Source organism: Pelecanus crispus, chromosome Z, assembly GCF_030463565.1.
Source record: "Pelecanus crispus isolate bPelCri1 chromosome Z, bPelCri1.pri, whole genome shotgun sequence".
Classification (NCBI taxonomy): Eukaryota; Metazoa; Chordata; class Aves; order Pelecaniformes; family Pelecanidae; genus Pelecanus; species Pelecanus crispus.
In genome coordinates this window covers 41564092-41585976 of record NC_134676.1, presented here as the reverse complement: position 1 = coordinate 41585976, position 21885 = coordinate 41564092, and the positions used below count along the sequence as shown (strand labels likewise).

General features: G+C 37.7%; 1 protein-coding gene across 1 annotated transcript in view; it reads left to right on the top strand.

The window, feature by feature from the left end:
* Positions 1–21885, top strand: part of PRUNE2 (prune homolog 2 with BCH domain) — a 141984-nt gene that overhangs the window by 102607 nt on the left and 17492 nt on the right. The window contains exons 10-12 of the mRNA XM_075727093.1: positions 13328–13407; positions 14306–14506; positions 19342–19518. Of these exons, the coding sequence (XP_075583208.1) occupies positions 13328–13407; positions 14306–14506; positions 19342–19518 (458 nt within the window). The remainder of the gene's footprint in view (positions 1–13327; positions 13408–14305; positions 14507–19341; positions 19519–21885) is intronic.

The window sequence follows — 21885 nt, the reverse complement described above, 5'->3', positions numbered from 1 at the left end:
GGGGAAATGTTTGTCAGCATGATGCAAAGCACCCAGGACCTCATTACTGAAAGCCGGGCAGCTGTATTTTAATTCTGTTGCAGCTCTGTATGAGAGAAGCTTACATCAGTTCAGTGGGATTTCTTTTGTCTGAGCACAGGCATGGTATTTGTAATTAGGAAACAAAACTTCACTGCACAGTCACCTAGCACGTTAGATTATTTTCAGCTTGTTTGCCTAGCTCTGAGGATATGGTGGGGAAAAAAAAGAACGAATGTTGGGCATTGTCAGCAGATAACTTGCTTTTAAGACTGCTTAATTACTGGCATAGCAATTGATTGTGATAGCTGTCACTGTAGACTACTTGACAATAGTATTGAATGGTATTTCAGTTTTTTTCCTATCAACTGAAGCATATGATTTTTGAATTTTTTTTAGTGTCCTCTTAAAATGTTGCAGTGAACAGAGTATGTAATCTTTGAAGGTTAACTGATCAAGGATGCAGCAATAATCTCAGTGGTAAAAGGACTGAAAAATTACTGCAAAAGTTGGTTTGTACAGGCAGTATTTTTGTTTAAATGTAATTATAGGAACATGATTCAACTCCATTCAGTTGTTTGGTTTTCTGTCTGTGATGAAGGAATTAAAATATTCTTCCGTTTTAAGTGTGGTAAGCAAACAAATGATAGTGATGTACAGGAGGCATTGAAAATGTATAGGATGTCTAAGTATTAGCTACTTAGAGCAACACTGAAAGGAAATGTATGCAGGCTTGGTAGGTGTATTTAGCCAGAATCGTTCTAAGTAAGTGGGGGGCAGGCAGAGATGTCATTTCTGGATTTATCTTTATTAATACTTCTGGGAAGTAGAGCTGTGTTGGGAAGGGGAGGATGCACACAGCTCTAGCAGCACTGTCAGGAGGCATTAAGGCAACTGTGGGGGTCGGGGTGGTGGCAATGACACACACCAATCCTTACCCTGCCAAAACACCTTTTTTCCAGGGCTGCTGTGTTCCTCCCACTATTCTCACCCATGCTCCCCACTGCTGTTTCTTGTGGGGCAGGGGAATACTAGGGTCTAAACCAGCCTTTTTATTCCTGTCTTTAATGAGTCTGGCTGTTACTTGCCCCTGCATAAATCTGGACAGCATTATAGAATGCTCATGTAGTTAGACACAAGTCTAGCTTTTGCATAAGTTCACTACTTTAAAAACTTAGATCCTGCTACAAGCAGTCTGTTGTGGTTTTGTGACATCTCTGTAGTATTCAGCAGTAACAGGAGAGCAATATTATTTAACAGCTTGTAATATATCTATAGAAAAAGGCAGAGAGGAAAAAAAAAAATCAATCTTTAAGCCACAGTTCCAGCAAAAGATGCAGCTCTCAAACTTACCAAGAAATAATGTATAGGTGAGAATACAATTTTGTCAGCACCCGTGAATATCGATAAAGCTGTTTTTATCACTGTAGTGTCCTCAGGACTGGAGACACTGCCTATCAGACCCTGTACAAATATCCAGAAAAATATGGTGCTACTGCAACAACAAATGAGACAGAGGCAGAGGGGAGGACGGGAGTGACAGTCCAGTGGCTTGACAGATTTCTTGGTTTATCTATCTGTTTTTCCTTTGGACATTGAAGGAAATGGTTTAGCTGTTACGGGATTTTACGAATTAATTCATTCAGATATTTTTAATTAGTTCTTAGCATATCATGTAGATTACGGTCTTCTCTATAGCCATTGCAGTGGTGAAAAATAGACAGCAGCAGATGAGACTTCCTTATTTCAGGCTACTAGATGAAACCCTACTGTGTCCTACAAGAACAAGATCACTCTCCTTAGCAGAAAATGCTGGCAGCAAACCCAAAGGAGCTGTCTGATGGACAGCGGCCCATCAGGATACACTTTTGCCTGATTGTCTATAGCAGTAGAGCATATAGCTAGCCTTGCCCTTCTGTTTCCCAAGTTATAATATGGAAGCAGTGCCATGTGGGGGAAGGAGGAGTCCCATTTTCTCACCTCGTTCCTGAACATTACTTCTTCAGTCTGGCATTTCCTGATGCTCTGGCTCCTTCACGGCATTTTTGCTATGTCTGACATTCTCCTTTCTCCCACACTTAGGCAGGCTGGTTTTTATCTTCCTACTGCTTCCGTGGCCCTTCCAACCCAGTGAGGGTTTCCTGCGTCTCCTGTCTCCCTTTGTACATGCCTTTTTAGACCTCCCTACTGCAGGGTCTGACAATCTTTCCTGCTCTGAACACCTCCCGCCTGTGCAAGCAGGCTGCAGGACTGCCTTGTTTGGTGCTAGTTTTACTGCTTCAGTAGAGCTTTCATGCCTCAGTTAGGTGTCTCCTCTGGCTCATGGTTGGGCTTTTCCTGTATTTTTCCCAAGCTGCAAATCACCCAGTACGGATGGGAACTTTTCAGTTACCAATTTACACCCATTAGGGTATTTCCATTTTAATCTGCTGGTTAAAATTCCTGCTCCACATTCTGTGTTGTCACTTACATTCCCCTGCTATCTATATGTCTCTGACAACTGCAGCTTTAAGAGAGGCTGGAGTTTAACATCAGTGTCTTTTTAGAGCCTTGTCTTTAGCTCAGTCATAGCCAAGATAGGGAAAATGTAGCTGATAGTTATTTGTAGGTTTGCTGCAGTAGATAAGGTATGAATCTAAATTACAATAACATTGAAAATCGTTAAGTTGTGAAATCGTAGTTTCATTAAGATAGAAAGATGGAAATTTGGCAGTACAGTGACACAGAAGTGAGAAGAAAAGAGAAAATTAACAAATTTACAAGATTTAAGGTATTGAAAGAATCGAAGTTGTTTGAGAAGGATAAGGAATGAAGTCATAAATAGGACCAGACAATAAGAATAAAGAGGAGAGGAAAAGAAGTCATACAGTATAAAAAGAAATATTGCCATGTATCTTTTCCTGTCTGTCAGCATATTATAAATTGTACAAAGGCTGAACTTGAAATCAAAGGAGTACTAGAAGAATCCTAATGCTTTTATGAACAGATCAATAGAAATGCTATGAATCTGTACAGCTTGATGTTAAGTGAATTGTTACGATTAGCAGCTCTGAAAATCATCCCTAAACATGTTTTATCACGTGAGCAAGACAGAATTCACCTCTTGTAAAATGCTTTGTTTAAAACATTTTATTCCAGCTAGTATAGTATGGTAATAAGTATCATCATTGTACATGTCAGCATTCATACACACAGAGAAACATCCATTAAAAAATACAAAAAGTTGACAGTATTACAGAAAAGCCAAGTAGAAAACAGGAAATAGCCAATGAAATTCAAAAGTTAGCTCAGTTGCAGAATGAGTGGGTATTACTAATGGTTAAGAGCAGTCTGAGGTATTTTAGCATGACTTCATTTGGAAGCAAATGTGCTTGATAAGGTGTTGACTGTAATAATACTTGGAGGGGAGTTCTCACAACTCCACTGGAGAACGCCAGGAGGCCATAAAATGTAAAACTTCCTAAAGATTTTCTGCTTATGATCCTGCAACCTCTACCCCGTTAACTACTCTCAAAGCATTAGCATACTTCCTGAAAGTGCAGATGGCTGCACTGGGTATAAGATGCACGGTGCTTTTTCAAGTGCTGTTTGTGTGCCAATTGCATCATTTGGAGCTGCAGGTATTCTGATGAATGGTCTTGACAGCACACTATGGCAGAAAAATGGTCACTGTGAACTTACACATGCTAGAAGGAAAACTGGTTTTACAGTGAGGAAAACTAAAACTGAGTTTTCTCAGGGAACAATTAATTGCTCAATGAAAGTAGAACGTGGGAATCAAGTCCCAGATCTGTTATTAGGCCTGGCATTTTAATAAATTTTTAGAAATACAATTTTCAAACAAAATGTATTTTCAGGTTATACTTAAGGATCTTTTACATCAGATTGATTTAACTCCTGCTTTCTCTGCTGGTATTACCTTGTTACAGCACATATGTAGTGTCTGTTCAACAGTGGTTGTTGATTAACAGATCATGTAAATGTTCTTTGTAGAATATTAACAACATGTATTATGAGCAGAGAGATCAGGTAAGTTCAAATGAGCCTTCTAAATGCTAATACTGCTCTGAATCTACATAGCTCATTGCCAGACCTTGTGATCTTCCAACATTGATGGAGGAGCACTCATCACACAGGCTCCCTAACTTTGTGCTGTTAATTCCAGTAATTTTCCACTGGCTCGGTAAAGATTAAGCAGCATTGAGCCAGGCACGTAACAGAGGAGAGCCCCTGCTCTAAGGGCAAGACCGTGTGCTGGTATGTGAATGCAATGCCAAAACAAAGCAATAGATGTCAAGTGGCATGTTATCTCTACCTTAGAATTTGTTACTCTCTACCTGCTTTTGCACACAAAATATTGACTTAGGAGAATATTATTAAAATGGTAATGTTAGGACATGCCTAGCAGGTTCTACACTCCACTGTAAGAGGCATAGTTGGAGACAGCACTATTTCATGGCAACAGTCAGATAATACTGCCCTAAAGAACTGTCTCCTCTCCGTGTCCATGCCATGAAGTTGTTATGTTGTGTGGGGCAGGTCACTAGGAGTCAACAGCTGCTTGAATCGCACATGTCCTTCTCCTCTGACCCTGTCTGATTTGTTCTTTTTCTGGATGCCAAAGTGAAGCCACTGGGGTCTGACTATATGAGTCTTTTTCAGCGGCAGCTAGTCATGAGGATCAGTAGTGGCATATAGAAGATGTTATAAAATGCTACATATTCGGAAAAAAACCCAAAGGTTATTAGTCATCACATACCAGGAACTCACAATTAATGGACGCTCTCAAAGTTAATTTCTCTATTGCTCTTCTGTAACAGTGAATAATTTCTTAAAGATCTTTAACTCATAAAGCTGTTGTCGAAGGTATATTAAATAATGTTTGGAAATGCCCAATACTCAGGTGATTAGCAGCTCTGAAAAGCCCCAGAAAGGACTGATTGTCCTGTCTCTAGAACAGTGTTTGAATAGTGCAGGGTTAGTAATGCTTGGGGATGCTTGGACAAGGTAAGGCATTAAATAGTTGTTCATGGGGTTGCACTGTCTTTCCTGTAGCATCCTATGACCTGCTGGCGACAAATGTCTAGGAAGAGACTTTTGGGGACTCTGGGTTCTGCTGCAGGCAGCATCACCCCGGCTTATATTCTTAATACCCCGTTTCAACAAGACATCTAGGTTTGGGTCTTAAATCCAATTTCCCTCATTCTATATTGAGATGCCTTTTTATTTCATGTGGCTGGAAGTCACAGATAATTGAAGAAGCCTGGAGCCCTGGATTCCTTCCATAAGCCTTCCTCATCCATGGGCATATGCATAAGGTTGCTGAAATAGCCTAGTGAATCCCATTATCATTCATCTATTTACTTAGATTTGTCCCTCCATGGCTCCCTGCATCCCTCCCTGGCTTTGCCTGCTTCTCTTGTGCTGTGACACAGGGAGGGAGCTGGCAAGGAGTCAGGACAGACAGCCTGTGGCTGTGTAGCAGCAGTGAAAGCAGCGGCATGTGCTTAAGAATAGCAGCTTTTATTTTTTAACAGTCTTAAACTGATAAGAACAGACAGGAGAGCCTATGACTATGAGTGGCTACCTGGAAAAAATAGAGGCTTACAGTATAGATTTAAGAAGAGGAACAAGGAAAAAGATGGCTAGATAAACAGATACTAAACACTAAAGTTAATTGGAGACTAGGAAACATTTTCATAAAGAATGGTTAAAAAATTTTTTCAGTGGCCCAAAGTGAGAATTTTAACATGTTTTCAGTTATATTGAAATGCAAACAATTTAAATCTTCTGGCTAGAATACAGGATTTTCCTACAGAAAGAATCTGACCTCTTACGGACATGCCTAACTTTTTCATGCAACTTTGATGCTGAAAATGGAGTAAAAAAGCAGCACATGGAAAACATCAAGTAACAGTATAATCAGTAAAAGAAGCTTTAAATCTGAAGAGTAGTGTGTGAAAAACTAGGAAGTTATGACTTTTACTGATTTTTAGCAATGGTTTATTCTGTGGCTGTCGAGAAAGTAAGTGACGTTCTTCTGTAAAATGGGAATATCAGCATGTGTTTATCTACTGTGCAGCAGTATGACAATGGTTAGTTAACATTTACACAGATGTTTGATTAATAAAGCTTTTGGCTCAAACAAAGCACCACAGATGTTTTTTTGTTTTTTTGGTTTGCATCCGGAGATGGGAATAAAGGTCTTATGCTATGCGTAAATTCCAGTGCTTAGTCTATAGATTTTTTGTGAACTAATTTGTGATTAAGAGCTACCAAATAAATAGCAATAGAAACAAAGTTAATTTAATATACTAACATATGGTTGCTAAATGCAGCTCTCGGGAGGTTATAAAATTAATCCATTTTTACAAGTCACCTATATACAGTATGATTATTTTATACTGTAAGTAAAAGTAATGATTTTTTTCTAGTCTCAGATATCCTGGAATGGATTCTTTCCAACGTGCTCATATTCTTGGTATGTGGATGTAGCTGAAGCATAGTCTCTGACTGATACTGACTAAATCATGCACAGTGTATGTCACTTTGATTTGTTGCATACTCCACTATAGTTTAGGGATCATTAATTCTGCTGATCCTAAAAAATTCACATTGCAGTCCTCTTTATCTCTGAATAGGCATCTGTTTATTGTCTGGAAGTTTTGTAGCAAAGGACTAGTTTTAGGAAGTGATTTTAGGGTTTGTTTTTAGTGGGTGCATTTGCTAATGGGTTTCTTCTCTTAGTGCACAGTTGGGTTTTTGAGGACTAATGTTTCTGGCTTCTTTCTCTGTTTCTTTCTGTGTATTTTCATCAAACTTTCTTCAGACTAAAGCCCATATTTTGTCAGGTTTTATTTTTCAACTTTAACTAACACTTTATTTGCTCTAGCATCTCCTTTTGTCTATAGACACGGTATTGAAGCATGTCAAACAGTTCCCTTGACTTTGTTTGTAGAACATTTCTACTCATCTTATATGGATGCTAAGCATCAAAATGCAAACACATGCACATTAAATTAGGATTTGTTATTAGTCCATTAGCATTAAAGGTCTCTGAAATAACACATCTCAGTTATATCATAGTTTATGGAGTTGTGCCTATAACCAGAACAACTATCCTCTATTTAAAACAAAGGACAGAATGACTATATTCTGTCTTTTCTGAGCACTCCGAGAAAGAGTAATGATTTCAGAAAGTAGATACTTGCTGTTATTTTAAAACATACCTACCATAGCAAGGGTCTGTGAACTTCTAATCTCTAGCTTTTTCTGAACAGAAATGGAACAGCAATTACAAGCCACAAGCTTGGAGCACACATATATAACATATGAACGAATTTGGATATAAATGCCAATCAGCAAAACAGTTTCTGTTCTAAAAATGGAATACTGTGTCAAGTATTTACCTGTGATAACAGAATAGGTTTTGCTATTTGTTTATTTGAGGCGAGTTGAATGTTGGAGTAGCTACAGAGATGGATGATAGCAAAACACCCCTTCTAAGTCAGCTATCTGGTGAGGTATTTTGGCTTTAAATTTATATAAATTTCTGTCACACAGAATTGTAAACTGAAGAGGAATATAGCAATGAAGAAAATAGTTTGTGTCAGCTCTTCCTTGATGTAAATTCCGATTTGTGGAGTGCTTAAAGATTTGCTTTAGGTGCCACTTCTGAGGCTTTGTATTGCTTTTGAATACGGAAGAACAACATTTTCATTTTGTTTGAAGGAGGTTAGACATACTCCAGGTGGAGCACTCAAAATGCTGTGAGAGCAATCAGTAGGTTGCCTCTGGCAGCAGAACAGCCACAGATGGGCTTATACAAGGTACTCTGTACTCTGGCCTTGGCCTGGCAAAACACTTAACCCTGCTTAATCGTAAGGGCACTTTCAGGATGGAGCCATGCTGAAAGTCAGTGGACAGGTGTTACTGGATAAATGCCAAGGGCTTTTTCATACCTTCGGAGGAAGATACTGTACGGTCATGTCCAGTCCCTCAAGTTCTCGTTTCTCCTTTCCCGGTGTCTGTGCTTGCGTTGTGTGGTGTTACAGAGTGGGGATGGGAGGGGTTCAAAGGAAAAGTACTTTATGCTGTCCGTGTTCCGCAAAAGTGACTCAAGGGGGAATTTAACTTCTCTTACATTGTTTTTGTACCTAAAATTTCACAGTTCATGCATTCCTCCTGAAAACAGCTCAATTCTTCACTGCAAACCAGTGAGACAGTGGGCTATAAGAGGAGTTTTATTTCATCCAAGACCAGGGTAGGTTGTACCTGCATAATGTGTGGAATTTGAGAATATGAAAAAAGCCAGATGTCTAGTCTCTGAATAACTTTTTCATTGTACTTCATCTCTCCTCCTCCCATTTAGTTTCCAAACAAACACCATGCATTAGTATGAGCTGAGGTGATTTCATCCATGTCATTCCTTTTACTAATCATGCTTTGAAACTTTATAAAAACCTTCAACATCTTGGGAAAAATTACGTATAAAAGTATTCTGTGTATAGAGGGAACAGCATGGAAGAAACATGATTTACTTATCTAGGAAAAGTGGCAGTTGTGGGCTCCATTTACGATTAAACTTTTGCATTGGTGAGTACAAAACCTTGGAAAATTTCAATTTCAGGTCTGTCTGGTGAGCAAGTTATGGTGGGTTGGGATGGAGGGATTCACTTCAGAAAGGTGAAGGTCACTGTTGGATTAATGTTGCTGTCTTTTGAAGGTTGTAGGTGTTCATTCAGAGCAACCCATTGGAGAGATTATTTCTTTTAGACCAAAGAAATTAACTTGGTGATATGTAGTAGCTGCAGAGCAGCTTGGGAAACTGGTGATATATCACATATGACACAAGGGTGAGGCAGAGAGCCTCACAGGGATTATGACATACTGCTGTGAATATTCAGAGCTGCTCTTTCCAAAATAGCAGAATGCTGCTAAACCTAGAAAAGTCAGGAAGGATAACTTTTATTCTGAAAAATACTGATTTGAGAGGGCACTAAGAATTATTTTAAGATAATTAATTTATTGAGCTGTAAGAATGTCTGAACCAAGAAAGAGCAAGGAAAGGATTTCAGCTTCCAGCCCCTCTCTCCTCCTCTCATAAGAATTTGGTATCTGTCTCTGATCCACCTTTGAGAGACAGGAGATTTTAGCTACTTCTGAACAAGCATGCAGACCTGAATTATCAAAGCAAATATGCAGTAACTTGATTCCCAGTGCAGCTGATTCTTAAATGACTGGTCTGTGTACCACATAAAAGAAGTCATTTATGACACAAAAAGCTTATTTGACTTTGACCTCTGTTCCAAGTGAAAGATCCTTTTTTTTAATGAATCCAGTAAATAATACCTGATTAGAATGGAGCTTTCTAAGGTAACTTAATTTACTTCTTCAATAAGGAGCATTCATTAAAAGGAAAATAAAGGTATTTTCTTTTTCTAATGCTTTTGGCCACATCATCCAAGGCATCAGTTGCACCTGTATGGAAGGTAAGGAATTTTGTAAGCCAGAATTTTGGAAGTCTGTGTAGTCTGTGGGAAAGGAAGAGGAGCTAGTTGCTTAAGTTAAGTTTCTGGAATCCATCTTCTATTACTAGGGTTCCTGCTGAGATCTGTTGAGACCTTGTGCACAGGCAGAAATTACTCTGCAAGGGGTTGAGCTGCTCAGCATAGCATGCTCTCAAAAACCATCAGAAAATGGGGAGCTATGTCTGCAGAAAACAAACGTCATCCATATTTTGCTCATTCTCTCACCAATGGGGAGTCTGGGGCCATATGTTGAGGTACAGTGTCCAGCTTTCTAAACCCACCATATTTGAAAGATGCCTGTATTGCCTATTAATTTATGACTGAACAAATTTTAAGTATGGCTTTTAAAAAATACGAACTTGCACCAAACACAGAGTATGTATGTCTGGCAAGAAATCTTTAATCTGCTTGGGTAAAGCACAAGGGATCTGGAAAAATATGACTAACTCCAGAGTCAGACTCTCTCTTCTCTGAAAAGCCTGTTGACTGTTTATTTGACAGTAAATGAGAACCTGACACAATTTTGAAAAAGAAACAACAACAACAAAAAAAGGAACTCTAATCTCAGCTAAAAAATTTCTGAAAGGTGATACCATCTTTTATGTGATTGAAAATACAATGGATAACCTTATGTCAGCAATGCTTTTGGTTACTGGGCTTGAGCTGATTTTTGACTGCCTGCCTTGTCCCATATCTTTCAGCACTGTAGACTCTTGCTTCCCAAATCAAATATCCCAATAGGAACAATATGGATTAGTGACAGTAAAAACACTGTGCCATCAAATAGAGAGTCTCAGAAAAATTCTGATGCTGTTTACTTGCAATCCCTAAGCAAGGGGTATTTTTTGAGTATACTGCCTGTAGCAGTAGCTGTATTTCAGTAGAAATTCAAACAAAAGGATATGAAACTCATTTATCTTTCAGTCGCCTAGAAATGTACTATTCCTGTAACCACAACTGTAATATAAAATTCTGGTTTAACTCAGCTCTAGTGGTTCCACTGAAAGCAGAAAGGCATTTGAAATTTATGTCATTAAAGTGTAAGAAATTCTAGAGATAGCAGCAATGCCAGCTCCAAGTACATAAGCATTTTTTTTAAAAAGATAACGATGCCACAGGGAGAAAAGCAGTCTTGAGGCAATCCTAGAAATGTCATGACTTAGGATAATTCTGTCCCAAGCATTGCAAAAATTTTAGGCAACTCTCAATATTCTGAATTAATTACTTGTGGGAAATTGCTTTTTTCAGATTGTATTTGTCACTGCTTCTGTAGGGATAGACTGTATAAAACTCAGTCATGCTCTTATCATACAGAGAAGATGATCTTCATTCTGCTCAAACATTTTTACAGGCTTACTGCAGAGAATACTGTCTGGTTTTAATACAGAAATCCTGAAAATTCATTGCCCTCCTGTAGCTTATTCTTCACATAACTTGAATAAAGAGCATTTCCTTTCAAATAATTTCCTGCAGTGATTTCTGAAGCTTGTTCAGTAAGGCATTGTCTTTTGGTGTCACAAGGCTGTAAGAGATTTTATAAATGAGTGGTTTATATGTTAGTGTCAAAATCCTGTTCTGTCCAGCCAAACTATACACCCTTGAGTACCCATAAGTCATCATCTGAGTAGTCCTGAGCTGCTTTAATCTGAGAAATTTTCATAGTTTTATATTTGGAAAGGTTAATAAAGCCCCAAATAAAATTTTAATCTGAATTTAAAGTGGATTAGAAGTATTCATCCTCTCCCAACGCTGTTTCCACTACTATGGTTTCTTACCTTATCTGGCTGTTACTTACAGTGCTTTGATAGAATTCAGATTTGTCTCTGCTCAGATGAATAAATTAGACTTCATTACACATATTTTACTCTGAATTGAACAGACACCAAAAAAAGCCAAAGACTCGAATGACTTATTTACATTTTCTAAGTAAATTGTGATGGTATTCTGTGTATCAGTTTTCTGTACAGCTTCTGAACAGATGATGCTACAGAGCAGAAAAGAAAGAAATGGTACATTACAGGCAATTTGTGCCATTCATTTTATTCATGAGCAGGATACTTTGATTAAAATCTTTACTGTTCTGGTATGTATCCAAGGAGAAAGAATATTTCAAGCCTTATTTGACAGTAATTAAACATATTCCAGAATTGGCGTATTTTGTAGAAATCATTAAGCAGTTAATCTCTGTATTTGTGAAAGATGTACTCTATGGTATGTGGGAATAAATCTAGTAAAATTAGCAAGATTAATATGTGTCTGCTTCTGTTGAGAGGCAAGATCTGGTCATGAGTTGAGCAGCACAAATATGTTTGACCCTAGCTTCGTATTGCCTGTATTCTCTATGGCCTCACGGGAAAAGTGGGAGTTCACTCATTTGCCTGTCTGTATTGGGGAATTTGATGGTATGGGGCTTGAGGTAAAGATCTTTCCCAACTCTAAGCACAGTGAAGCCTTTGGTTCACTTATAGGCAGGCCTACATGTACACATTTATATATAATGTATATGAAATTAACAAGAAATCACAGAAACTATGCTCATACTCTGATGTGATGATTGGCCAAAAGAACCTTGCCTGCACACAGTAATGAGGGTAGTCCTCATGGGGAAAGCAAGGGTAGGGAGAAACTGCAGGAGTGACCAACCAAGCCTATTCAGAACCACTCAGCTGAATGATTCAGAACAGAGCTACCTGATGCTGTGGCAGGGAAAAGTACCTTCTTTGATCTCATCACAGCTCTGTTAATCAAAGCGTAAAAACTGTCTGTTCTTCAGCTTTTGTGAAAAAAATAAATTATTTTTTAGAAATAAACTTTGGAACAGGAATATAGAAAAAAATGGTATAATTATTTTGACAAAATAAAGGAAGCTTTTTTGGAGTCATACATTTTTAGTGCAAATAGTTTGGAAGCTGTCAAGAGTGTCCTGCAAATGTGAAATGTTGTTTCCTATCTGCAATTGAACCATCCTCCCAGCAAGTATTTTGTAAAGTACTTGAATAGAAAATAGACATGAAATCAGTTCAAGTCAATTTGCTTTAAACATTTAAACACCTTTGTTATTGTTTTCACCACTTAATGCCTTTTACTTGTCTTATGTGGGTAAGTTAAATGTAACTTCTTGGTGTCTTCCTTAAAAGGGAGTCACAGTAGGATATTTTGCCATATTTTGGTCTTTGAAAATCTGTGATGTCATTTTGGTTATCACTTTTGTGCTTTCTGTACTCTTTCAATGCAGGACATCAACTGTTTCAGTATTACAAAATGACTGATTTGGGTCAGAATTGCTGTAAAGTACAAATGATATCAAAAGAAAACCCATTCATGATCTCATTTTTGCTATACAGTAACTCTATGTACAGCAGTGAAAATACTGTTATGGAACACTTAACTGTGGCATGCAGTTTGCAGAGTGGCTGAAGCTCTCTGCAATGATGTGTCTGGTTTGCCAGATGACAGAAGACCAAGTTCATTTGTATAAAATGAGAAACATTGCTGTTTGCCAGCCTGTTATTATTCAGTGCTATGTCTTGATCAAAGTAAAAGTGGCTATGTGTGACATACAGTCTCCAAAGGCTCTACAGACGTGCATAAATAAGGGGTAAGAACTGCACATTAGAATTACAACAGCTGTGTTTGTTTGTCACATTAATTTGTGATCAGACTTCTGAACTGGCTATGTTGAGGAAAATTTCAGTTCTGTATGAGATCACATGAGCTGTGTTGATAACAAGGTGAACCTGTGCATCTCTTTAAGTTTTTGTTTGTATTTTACCTCTCAGGTTGGTACAAGAGGATGTGGGAATGGACATCCCCTTTGCTGAGGGCATACTAAGCCCCAGTTCTACAGAGATGAGACCTGGTGAGAGAAGCTCTTACTAATTTTCTTAATTATATCTTATTCCTTTGGCATTTAATTATGCAGTGAGAAGGGTGTTTCTGTGCTGGTAAAGTATCAGTTCAGTGTTAAAAAGTGTTAAGTTCACTTTATTTAGTCAATTTTCTTCTCCACTTGAGGAATGATAATTGTAGTGTGCTATTTTCTGTTGTGCATTGTTGTCATCGCTTGTTTAGTAGTGTCTATTATTTATTTTATATTTGACTACTGTCTAAGTGAATTAAGCTGGCATTAGAATACTTCAGACAGAACAGCTTGAAATATGCCACACAATGTTGGCAAGGGGCAAAGCCATACCTAGCTTTCATCTTGTTGAAGACTACTTTTATTGAAGACTGGTTAAGAGACTCAGAGGTATTTTTATTTCTGTTACTGTATTGAATAAGGTGTTGTATAGTGAAAATTAAAGACATAGCTACTTGCAAATCAGTACCATTTGAATAGCACCAAGTGCATAAGAAAACAAATATTTACAGGGGATTTTCACGTATATGAATTTTTCCACGATTCAGCAATGTCTTGGTTCATAACTCAAATGATTTGTATATTCTTTAAATTCTTAAACATTGTGGATCAGATCATGTCCAAGGCTTGATTTTGGCCTGATGATTGCAAAAAAGTTAATCTGGATTTTGAATAATAGCAGCAAGAGCTCCCAGCTACATCTGCCATTCCTCTAGATGCTTGTTTTATTTCTTTAAACATTAATGTTGATATTTGTGTTTTATGTTAGGTGGTCTTAAATGGCTTGGTGTTACTAAAATTGATCTGTCCCAGTGTGTTTGAAGGTGATTCTTGAGTATCTGGGAAATTAATCGTGTGCAGAAGCGATAGAGTTCTTTTTTTCTTCCTCTTTTTTCAGAACCTCCCAATTCTCTTGATCTTAACGGTTCCCATCCCAGAAGGATAAAGCTCACTGCTCCAAATATCAATCTCTCTTTGGACCAGAGTGAAGGCTCTATACTTTCTGATGATAATTTGGATACACCGGATGAAATTGACATCAATGTAGATGACCTTGATACTCCTGATGAAGCAGACTCTTTTGAATATACTGGAGAAGGTGATGTTCTAGATTGTAAATGTAGAGTTCATCTCTGTTTCTTTCTTTACAGCTTACATGATCACTCTCATGTCTGTCAGGTTATGAATATGGTTAAAGCATTTGAGAGTTAATGCTAGGTGTCCAGAGATTTTTACTGTCTGCTATTTTTTTAACCTTTGTTCCCCTGTGTAAAGTAATACATTTCTATTTATGCAGAGTGCAGAAAGACATAGTACAGCTGATCAAATACAATAAGAAGAGCTACCTAGAGAGAATCAAATTCAAGGTCCTGTCTTTGTCCAGTACCATAGGACTTGTCTGAAAAGAGTTGTTCAAGAAGGAGAAAGCAGTTGCTCTCTGTTGCAGAGAACACTGTAGCTAAGTGCACCTTCATGCAGCTCTGGCCAGCTCTAGGTTACAGTTATATCAGTAGTACTTAGGGATATAACCTTGTGCAAAATGTGTTGGCTGACATAAGCTGCACCAAAGAGCTTGAAGTGTATGAATGAAGTAGACACAGCATGGTGAGAGAGGTCTTTTGTTAATGAGAAAGGTCTTTTTTTATTCCCATGTAAGGTTGGAAATCTGAGGTGTGGAAGGTGTGTGCATGGCATGATAAAGTTAATTCAGGTGATGGAACAACAGAATTCCTCATTCCACCATTTTAAATTTGCTTTCTCAGCAGGGCTAGTTGTACAATATAGATACAGCCCGAAGTGTGCAATGCATACTTCACTCTTCCTTCGCATATTAATGATTTTCTCTCATGTGGTGTAAAAGTGTTTTACACTGTCTTACTCAGTTTACTTACTCTCATGATGTATGAAATAGGGTGTTAACATGCATTCCTTGCTAGTACCTTAAGAACCATGTTAGAACTGTGTTGACTAATGTAAATACATAAAGATCATAAGCTATTTGAGGGGAAAATGAGTGTGACCATTTTACAATCTACAACAGAAAGAAACTTTAAAAATAGATCAATTTAAACTGAATTTTCCCTTGTATTTAAATTCTCTGTTGCTAGTGAGGTCAGTATAATTTAAAATTTGTATGGTCTTTTGAGCATACAAGAACAGTTGCATCAGTTTAAATGATACTGCCAAAGAGGCATTACTGTGTACTCAATCATGCATGAGCATCTCTAATGTCACTTCTCATTGGAAGGCCGATTTCCTTATGGGTAGATGCAGAGCATAGTGATGAGTTGCCTGATGGTTAGAATATTTTGCAACAAAGGTTAAAACTAACACACACACAGACTCACCAGAATAGTGTGTACTTGCAGTTTTAGACTGTTGTGACCACTGTGAGAGAGCAAAAATCTCTGTCTGCAATGGAACAGATTTTGCCTTTAAGCCCTCAAGTAAATAAATTCAACTCCAGTGATTTTGGTGGCAGTTGTATTTATGGCAAGCATTTGTCTCCAGCTTTTTTTGCTGCTTTCTGAATGTGATGATTTGTTTAGTTGCTAAAGGTGGACCAGCTTCCCTGAACTCCTAAGTGAAGAAGAACTCAAGGTGCCTGTGGTTTTGGTGACATTTTTACAGTTGTGTAGTTTGATTTTAGACATACTTAATCGGCAAAATGCCCTCCACTTAGATGAGCCAGGAACAGAGAGTAGAAAAGGGGAAAAAATAACATTTTATCAAAATAAGCCAGCAATAAAATAAGTAGGCTGTACATTACATGAATCTGACAGCTAAGAGTATAGTTATAAGAACTAGTGCAGAATGGTTTATTTGCATGGTAAATAGCCTTTGTTATCTTTGTACTTCTGTTACTCTACTGTTAACCAGTATGTGCTCTGCTGTTACCAGCACTCATCACCTCCCACAGATCAGTGTTTCTAGACTCTTGTGCCAAACCCAGGGAAGTAAATACTGAGAAGATGTAGCTGTTGAGACTGTAGAGAAGAGTGATTTTTAGCTTGTCATGCTCAGACTGCTGAAGGTCCATTTGAACTGTAAAAGACAACTGAGAAGAGCAAGACTTTGTCATGATTCAGGGGTCCCATTTCATCGCTGGAAAACCGATGGCTCTGTAATACAAGAAATACTGAAACCCATGGGTTTAAAAGAATGAGGAAGAAGAATCATCACAACTGCAATGTGCAAGAAAATAGATGAGAGCGGAAATACTAAAGTACTTGTCTTAAACTGGCACCTGACTTGTTTAGGGATTGGTTGATCATCAGTTTCCCAGGGTTTTTTTTTGTCACTAATAGCTCACATTTAAACATTCTCTTTCAGAACCTGCTCTTGTTTCTGAAATGAGCTTTTTATGATTATTACATTAGATAACATAAAAATTGCATTTCTGAAAACCATATGTGCATATAGGTGAAGGCCTCCTCCAGATCAGCATTGTTTGGAAAGTAAGAAAATGTCTGCAGATGTTTATTTCCTTTTTAAATTTCACACTGGTACATCTTTCTCTGTGAAATCAACACTCCAGGCAGTAACGCATAGCCACTTCATCAGAAAGGGGCAATCTAGTACTATTTCTATGCAAAAATAATTCATTTGGCTGGTTCCAGCATTGTAAGTTTTATCAAGCTCTCTTTTCATCGTTTTTCATCATTTGCAGTTTCACCAATAAAAGAAAAAAAAAATTGTCAAACCCCAAGTACAATTTCAGTGTTAGTCTGCCAGTTACCTAGCCCAACCTCTTTTCACTAAAGCTGTTCTGCCAGCTACAGTTCTCTCCCTCAGCCAGGCTCTTTTTACCCTCTGAGGAACCAGCTGACTAGGCAGTTTTCCAAGGCTGTTCTGATAAGCCCATCTGTCTATTCTGAAAGCACCTGAGCTGCATAATAGCATCCCATGGGGACCTTATATCCTTAAAGGAATGGACCACCTTGTGGCAGCCTGTCAAAGTTTGTGTAACTTGACTGCATGCATGTAATTTTCATATTGTTTCCCATGGTACCTTTACAAAATAAACATCATACAAAATTGCATTAAGATATCTAGGTTTGGAGGGAGTGGGATTATGCATTTTGTAAGCTTGTTCCCAATGTCATGGAATATGTGATATTTCAAAACTGAATGCTAAGTATATTATTAAACATTGTGGGCATTGTACCCTGAGAAGGCATGAATACATACTTCGGTTCCACAATATATAATCTACTGAGCAGCAACCATTAAACCAATTGGAAATAGTATACTTGAAAAAAAATCACCTTTTGCAGTCTGTTCTTCTTCCCAACCTTGGATCTCCTCTACCACTCACTTGACTTTCAATATAACAAGTAGTCAATACATGTATATGCCTGTAGGTTCTGTGTGTAGCTATGTGTGGTATATACACAGTATACTATCTTATTGCTTATCTTATTCCTTATCTTTTTCATGAAGATAATTGATTTAATTCTTATGATAAACTGGTGTGTTTTAAGGATCATATACTTCCATTTGTGTGAGTAGTTCAAGAAGCAGCATTAATCAGTGAGGTATCTGAAGATAAATGAGTACATAGAAAGGTTTGAGGACTTCTATGAAACATTGTGGTGGTGTTCTTGTAATTTAAAATCACTTCTTTTAGTTTATTCTTAACTCCCATAGATCTCTTTGGTATTTTCAAATAAGATATCTGATGAGCTTTTTATGTACACACATGTATGTCATTATGTATCTCACTATGTCTTCACTGTTACCTCGCTTATTGACTTACATGATCAAATTCTGCTCTTACTTGTGGCTGCAGAGCCACAATAATACTTTAGACAGAACAGTTGATTCTGTTTACTTCAAATATGTGTAATGCACAAAAAGTATAGAATCTTTACTGTGAAGATAAATTAATAATGTGCACACACCCACAAGGCAAAGGTGCTTCAGCAAGAATAGTACAAAAGAGGGATTTTTTTTTTTTTTTTTCCCCCAGAGGGAAAAGAGGATGTTTTAACAATAACTGAAGAAGGACATGAAATAATTCCAGCTGTGGACAGAATCACTTTTCATGTCACTTTCTTTGTAACCAGCCATTAAGTTTGAAAAACTGGAATGCAGTTAAATTTGTTGTTAAGAGCCATCTTGTCAATGTGCAATTGAAATGTAGATTTTGCTAATTACTTCACAGCTTTTCTGAAACTAAGATTATACAGGAGAGAGGCTGTGCTATGAGACTTCATAGTCTCTCGTCAGCCATGCAGTTTATTTATTGTGATCATTGTGTCTGTGGACTGCATGTACCTGTTCTCTCATGGGTGCTGGTATGACCAGGCCTCTGTACTTCACATCTGGGAGGGAACTGGTATTTAACCTCAACTGAAAGGCCCTGGGGGAGGTGAATACTGTGCTTATGTGAGGAGTCAGCGTTATCTCATAAGCAAAGCAGAGGAACATGGGCGTTCTTCACATTTGCTGGTGCCAGATGTGAAGAGGTTGGCGACAAACTGGGAAAAAGTGGAGAAGCTGTGGCTCTGTGCTAATTCCTTTCTAGACAAAAGCATCACTGTGTTCACTTTTAGTTCCCTATTTTGCTTTATAGTATAGTTCTCATGCCTGCAACACAAAGATTTTTTTAAGACCTACAGTGCAGTACCTCTAGTGAGCAGCTGATCACTTTTACTAACTGGATGCAAAAATCCCTTGGCAGTATTCTGCATAGTGATAATTGCTGCTGTTCTTTTTATGTTCATAATGATGAAAAGTTTTAAAAAAATGGAAACTTCTCATTTACTGACTGTTAGATGATCAAATTCTGCTCTTATTTATACCAGTGCAGATCAAGGATAGGGCTGTAAAATTCCAGTTGATTTCAGTCATCCATTTCAAATGTATGTAACAGACAAAATATTTAGAGCTTTTACAGGAAGATGTAATATACACAACTTTATTTTTCAGAAGAGCGGACTGCTACTAAAGATGCTTCCCAGGAGGAGTCTGAATCAATTCCAGAGTACACCGCTGAAGAGGAGCGAGAAGACAACAGGTTATGGAGAACAGTGGTTATTGGAGAACAAGAACAAAGAATTGATATGAAAGTCATTGAACCTTACAAAAAGGTCATTTCACATGGAGGTAGGAAAACCCTGAATGCATTTTTTAGATTGATCTAAAAAATTAATGCTTTATTGAGCATGATTTATTTCTATTTTAGTTCAGCTATCATACTGGCAAGGGGAGAGAGAGTTTATTTTTCAGCCATTGCTGAAATCAACCTGGCTTTCAATTCACTGTGGCAATGACTAATGAATATTTTAAATACAAAGCAATTTCAGGAGTAACAAATAAACTGACATACATGTGTCAGTAACAATCTGGTCATTGTAGGCTAAAACTGTCTTAGAGTAAGGAAAAAACCTGTTGTCCTATGGAAAAAAAAAAAATTGAAAACTTTGTGGATTTTGGCAAAAACTTTTGCACGAGGAAGTATAGTGCTCTGTGATTTGCTGAATGATGTATCTGGGTGCACAGATCTAAACATGTAGAGTGGCAAAAGAAAAAAAATGCAATATTCCCTGGGGCTTCCATTCATCTGGCTAAGCTCCTTAGGATTTTTTTGCCATTTATAGTTGTCAGCAGATAACATTTCACCAGCAAGTATTTTATGGATTTTTTCACATAATTTGTTAATGATTATCAAATAGCATATCAAAGAAAACATTTAAAGTAGGAAAATGACCTCATGTGCTTGCTATATTGTCTCCTTTGCTCATCTGCCTCCCTAACCTCCTCAGAGAATTTTTAGTTCTGGTGTTACTAGCACAATTCTGTATAAAAATTCAAATGGATCAATATACTATAGGTATTGAAGGAAGAAAATGAAATAAAGCTTTCTAAGTGCCTTTCCCTTGGTGACTCAGATTTAGATTATCTTTGGATTCTATATGTTTGGGGGACACTGTTTGCCAGCTGTTAACTAAGGTATTAAGTAGGGATGAGTTGTTCTATTCCCGCAAAAACTGTGACAGGTAACTTCGCATCTCGGAGGTAAGATTTGTGAGTTTCTATGAGGATGCTTCTGTCATAGTGTTGCTGATCCATAACATCATTTAAAGGTAAACCATTGTTTCCAGTATGTTTTCAGTGTTGAATCTCCACCTGGTGAAAGTGACATAAATAAATTATGGTTAATTCTATTACCTGAGGATGTGGTCCTCAAATTTGCACATTTACAGTTAAAGCAGCTACATGCTAGCCTACAGATGTTCACAGTGGCCAGTGTGCAGAAGGTTTAGTCGGAATTAATAAAGATGTTTAAACCTCCAAGCATTTTCCCACTATAACAACACTATCAAAGATTTATGAATGTGATGACACCTCAGACACAGTTTAGCAAACAGACACAGATGGCATAATTTAGGAAACAAACATAAAATATTTTGAGGCCTTGCTAATGATGTTTATTTATATGTTTTTTGTATGCTGTAAACTTGTCTAGGTACATTTGTGGTGAAAACTGTCATGTGCAGTTTGTACTAGATGCTGATGTATATACATTTATACCAGCTTTTGTGAAAAATAAATACCAGTGCATTTTAGTGAGTGGAGAAATAGCTCTTAATTGAGCACTGCTTGACTGTTGAACAAGGACTAGTTCCAGTGGCAGACATCTCTGATGACAACTGTGAGTTACATAATAATGCACAGTTATCAATGGGAGTCCAGGTCATTCAGCCCAGCTCTCAGTGTGAAATAATGAGGATTCAAATTTTACATGTCTGACATCTTGTTTTGTTATATCACTCAAATCTAAGATGAAGAACATTGTTTCCTTTACTTTTGAGTGGGTGCTGGTCAGTAACTTAGCAATTGTAAAAGAAATCATGTGACATGTAACAATAAGCTTCAGCCCACCACTGGCTAAATTGGGAATTTTGCCTGAAATCTAGCCATATCAAAGTGAGTTAAGGACTGGATTAAATTGTGTGTTTATGAAGTGGCAGGCTAAAGATGTGGAAACAATATCATGTTGATGCACGGCTTATGGGAAAACTTTGGACAGCTTGAACAGTCTTTAGATTATGGCAGCTAGTTCTATTCTGTATGAATTTCCCTTTGGCGCAATACTTTAGTATCTTTGGAGTGCTTTAGAGGGCCAGGAATCTTTCATTTAACCTCAAGATTAAGAACAGATTCTGGCTAAAAATAGTCGATTGGAAGTCAGGTCAAGCACCTTTTGATAATTCAGTCATCTACTGAACATTCCTCCCTGCCAAATGACAGATAACACCAAATGCAGAATCTAGATGGTGGCCACAAAAGAGGAAAGGGGAGAGTAGACTTGGCAGTCTAGGTGTGAGATTGCCTTCCACATATGTAGATGGAGAAATTTCTTAGAGATCTGTCTCTTTGCATAGGCTGACTGAGAATTTGGGCAAATGGCTTTTACTGGATTCTAGTGATGAATTAAAAAGCACTTCTCCATTGGGTGAACATTCCTTG